The 3280-nt window shown below is 41.8% G+C and overlaps 1 protein-coding gene across 2 annotated transcripts in view; it reads left to right on the forward strand.

Annotated features, from left to right (window-relative positions):
* The window catches only part of LOC103356870 (bypass of stop codon protein 1-like), a 6536-nt gene extending 3497 nt beyond the window's left edge, over nt 1-3039 (forward strand). Inside the window, exons 5-8 of one of the 2 annotated variants that reach the window (XR_520163.1) lie at nt 7-188; nt 2144-2236; nt 2309-2397; nt 2483-3039. Coding sequence is in view for 1 of the 2 variants with exons in the window: in XM_008281180.1 (XP_008279402.1) it covers nt 1-188; nt 2144-2236; nt 2309-2397; nt 2483-2557 (445 nt within the window). In the remaining variant the exon portion in view is untranslated. Of the gene's footprint in view, nt 189-2143; nt 2237-2308; nt 2398-2482 lie in introns of both variants that reach the window. The other variant, XM_008281180.1, reaches the window with a different exon arrangement.
* The last annotated feature ends 241 nt before the right edge of the window (nt 3040-3280 follow it).

A 3280-nucleotide genomic window follows, 5' to 3' on the forward strand; every position in this document is an offset into this window, starting at 1 on the left:
ATCTAGTACAACAAACAGCAGTACAACATCTGCACCATCGACTGTGAGCACAACCTCATCATCCACGGTGTCTGATTCTACAGCATCTAGTACAATGAACAGCAGTACAACATCTGCACCATCGAGCACAGCCTCAGCATCCACTGCTACATCTACACCGTCTGATGGCCTGACAACATCAGCTACAGGTTGGTCATTGCCTATGTAGGTCTGTTTTTATAGCAGACGTTTTGATAGTCACAGCAGGAAAAGCAAATTAATAATATTAATGATGGCTCAGTTCCAATAAGGCATGGCAGTGAACCAGCATACAAAACAGCAGGGCTTCACTTAGTAGAACGCAGCTAACCATTAATACACCGGTGCTTTTTCCAGCTATGACATGTCGAAATGCTTGTTGGAAAAGGTCTATAGACAAGAAGACGATAGAAAGTGTCAGCTTTATAAATTGTTGTATAATCTGGATGTACCACATTTTGTTCTGTTACAGCCTTATTCTAAAATGGATTACGTTCATTTTTCCCTCAAAATTCTACATAAAATACACCATTATGACAACTTGAAAGAAGTTTTTTTTTTTAGATTTTTGCAAATTTATTAAAAATAAAAAGCTAAGAAATCATATGTACATAAGTATTCACAGCCTTTGCTGAACATTTTGTTGATACACCTTTGGCAGCAATTAGAGCCTCACGTCTCTTTGAATATGATACCACAAGCTTGGCACACCTATCTTTGGGCAGTTTTGCCCATTCCTCTTTGCAGAACCTCTCAAGCTCCATCAGGTTGGATGGGAAGCGTCGGTGCACAGCCATCTTCAGATCTCTCCAGAGATGTTCAGTTGGATTCAGGTCTGGGCTCTGGATGGGCCACTCAAGGACATTCACAGAGTTGTCCTGAAGCCACTCTTTTGAGATCTTGACTGTGTGCTTAGAGTCGTTGTCCTGCTGAAAGATGAACTGTCGCCCCAGTTTGAGGTCCAGAGCGCTCTGGAGCAGGTTTTCATCCAGGATGTCTCTGTACATTGCTATATTCATCTTTCCCTCAATCTTGACTAGTCTCCCAGTTTCTGCGGCTAAAAAACATCCCCACAGCATGATGCTGCCACCACCATGCTTCACTGTAGGGATGTATTGGCCTGGTGATGGGCAGTGCCTGGTTTCCTCCAAACATGACGCCTGGCATTCAGGCCAAAGAGTTCAATCTTTGTCTCATCAGACCAGAGAATTTTGTTTCTCATGGTCCGAGAGTCCTTCAGGAGGATTTTAGGCAGGCTGCCATGTGCCTTTTACTAAGGAGTGGCTTCCATCTGGCCACTCTACCATAGAGGCCTGATTTATGGACGGCTGCAGAGATGGTTGTCCTTCTGGAAGGTTCTCCTCTCTCCACAGAGGAACGCTGGAGTTCTGACAGCGTGACCATCGGGTTCTTGGTCACCTCTCTGACTAAGGCCCTTCTCCCCCGATTGCTCAGTTTAGATGGCCGGCCAGCTCTAGGAAGAGTCCTGGTGGTTCCAGACTTCTTCCATTTTCAGACAATGGAGGCCATTGTGCTCATTGGGACCTTCAAAGCAGCAGAAATGTTTCTGTATCCTTCCCCAGACTTGTGCTTCGAGACAATCCTGTCTCTGAGGTCTACAGACAGTTTTTTTTACTTTATGCTTGTTTTGTGCTCTGACATGCACTGTCAACTGTGGGACCTTATAGACAGGTGTGTGCCTTTCCAAATCATGTCCAATCAACTGAATTTACCACAGGTGGACTCCAGTTAGGCTGTAGAGACATCTCAAGGATGATCAGTGGAAACAGAATGCACCTGAGCTCAATTTTGAGCTTCATGGCAAAGGCTGTGAATACTTATATGATTTCTTAGTGTTTTATTTTTAATACATTTTCAAAAAAAAACATTTTTCAAGTTGTCATAATGGTGTATTTTGTGTAGAATTTTGAGGGAAAAAATTAATTTAATCCATGTTAGAATAAGGCTGGAACATAACAAAATGTGATCAAAGTGAAGCGCTGTGAATACTTTCCAGATGCGCTGTATAAGAAAGTGTTTGCATCAGGGAAGCTCTGATCCAACAATGATTCGCCTCCATTGGCGAGCTCACCAACAACTTTTCACTGTTTTCTTGTACTTGCAGCAGAAACAACAACATCAGAAACCACTACAACTCTGGATACTACACATGTCAGCACAAAAACAGATTCTGAAACCACCACCAGCTCAGACGAAGGTACAGTCGTCAGTGTAGTGAACAGTTTGCACGATAAAGCTGATTTTAACGAGCGCTTTGCTTTTTCTTCAGACACCCAAACGGTGACTGTTCACTTAAAAGCCTCTCTTTTTTCCTACAACGAGGATAATGAAGATGCAATTGTAGAGGCTTTATCTAGTGTAAGTACAAACCGCCTTCGACAACAAATCTGCATCATGCAATAAGAGTATCACAAACGCTGCATGTTTGTCTTCTTTCTCACAGTTTTTGTCCAAGGCCGTTCTCCAAGGTAACTGTGAGGGCTGCACTCTGAGCATCAGGAACATTAAACCCACCTGAGAAAGGACACTTGTTTCAGGATGGGGAGGCACGAGTATGACACCAGCTGTACTGTGGCAACAGACCGTACAACTCTCATTTGTTAAATCTAATACTGTTACAGGCCAGGGCCTACTTGATGCTTAGGTAATAAAAGGACCATTGAGCACTATGTGATGAAAGTTAACCTTTTGAACTCCAAGCAGTTTCTTGACATTTTTTTTTTTGCTCCCATTGTATTTTTTTTCTCACTCTGGGCTCATATTCCATTGAAACATGAAGTCCTGCACCTTCAGGAAACAGCCCAACCATGGCAAGAAGTAGAAAGAACTCAAAAATGGCTTATAATGCCGTATATCATTAAAAGAGAGAGAGAGAGAGAAAGAAGAAAAGTTAAAAATCTTCGATTGTATGTTCAATATTTTTCAAAGTGCCCACAATTGCTATTTATACTGAAAAAATAATGGTGATGCTACAGACTGTAAATATATCACTACCTTTATTTTTCATTTGTTTCCATACTTGTCTCCTATCTGCTCTGGGCACAGCCTGCAGTTTAGCAAAAAAGTTACATTTTTGCTGAGTCACTAATACCTTCACTGCTGTGCCAAGCAGAGCAGAATGTTTTGTTAATTTTCTGCATTCCAAAAAAAAAATTGATTTTGATGAAATCTGATGATTTCAAGCACAAGATCTGTTCATCTTTCCTGATGAGACCACATGTTGGTCATGGTTAGTTGAAGG

This window comes from Stegastes partitus, unplaced genomic scaffold (assembly GCF_000690725.1).
Source record: "Stegastes partitus isolate 25-593 unplaced genomic scaffold, Stegastes_partitus-1.0.2 Scaffold226, whole genome shotgun sequence".
NCBI classification, from domain to species: domain Eukaryota; kingdom Metazoa; phylum Chordata; class Actinopteri; family Pomacentridae; genus Stegastes; species Stegastes partitus.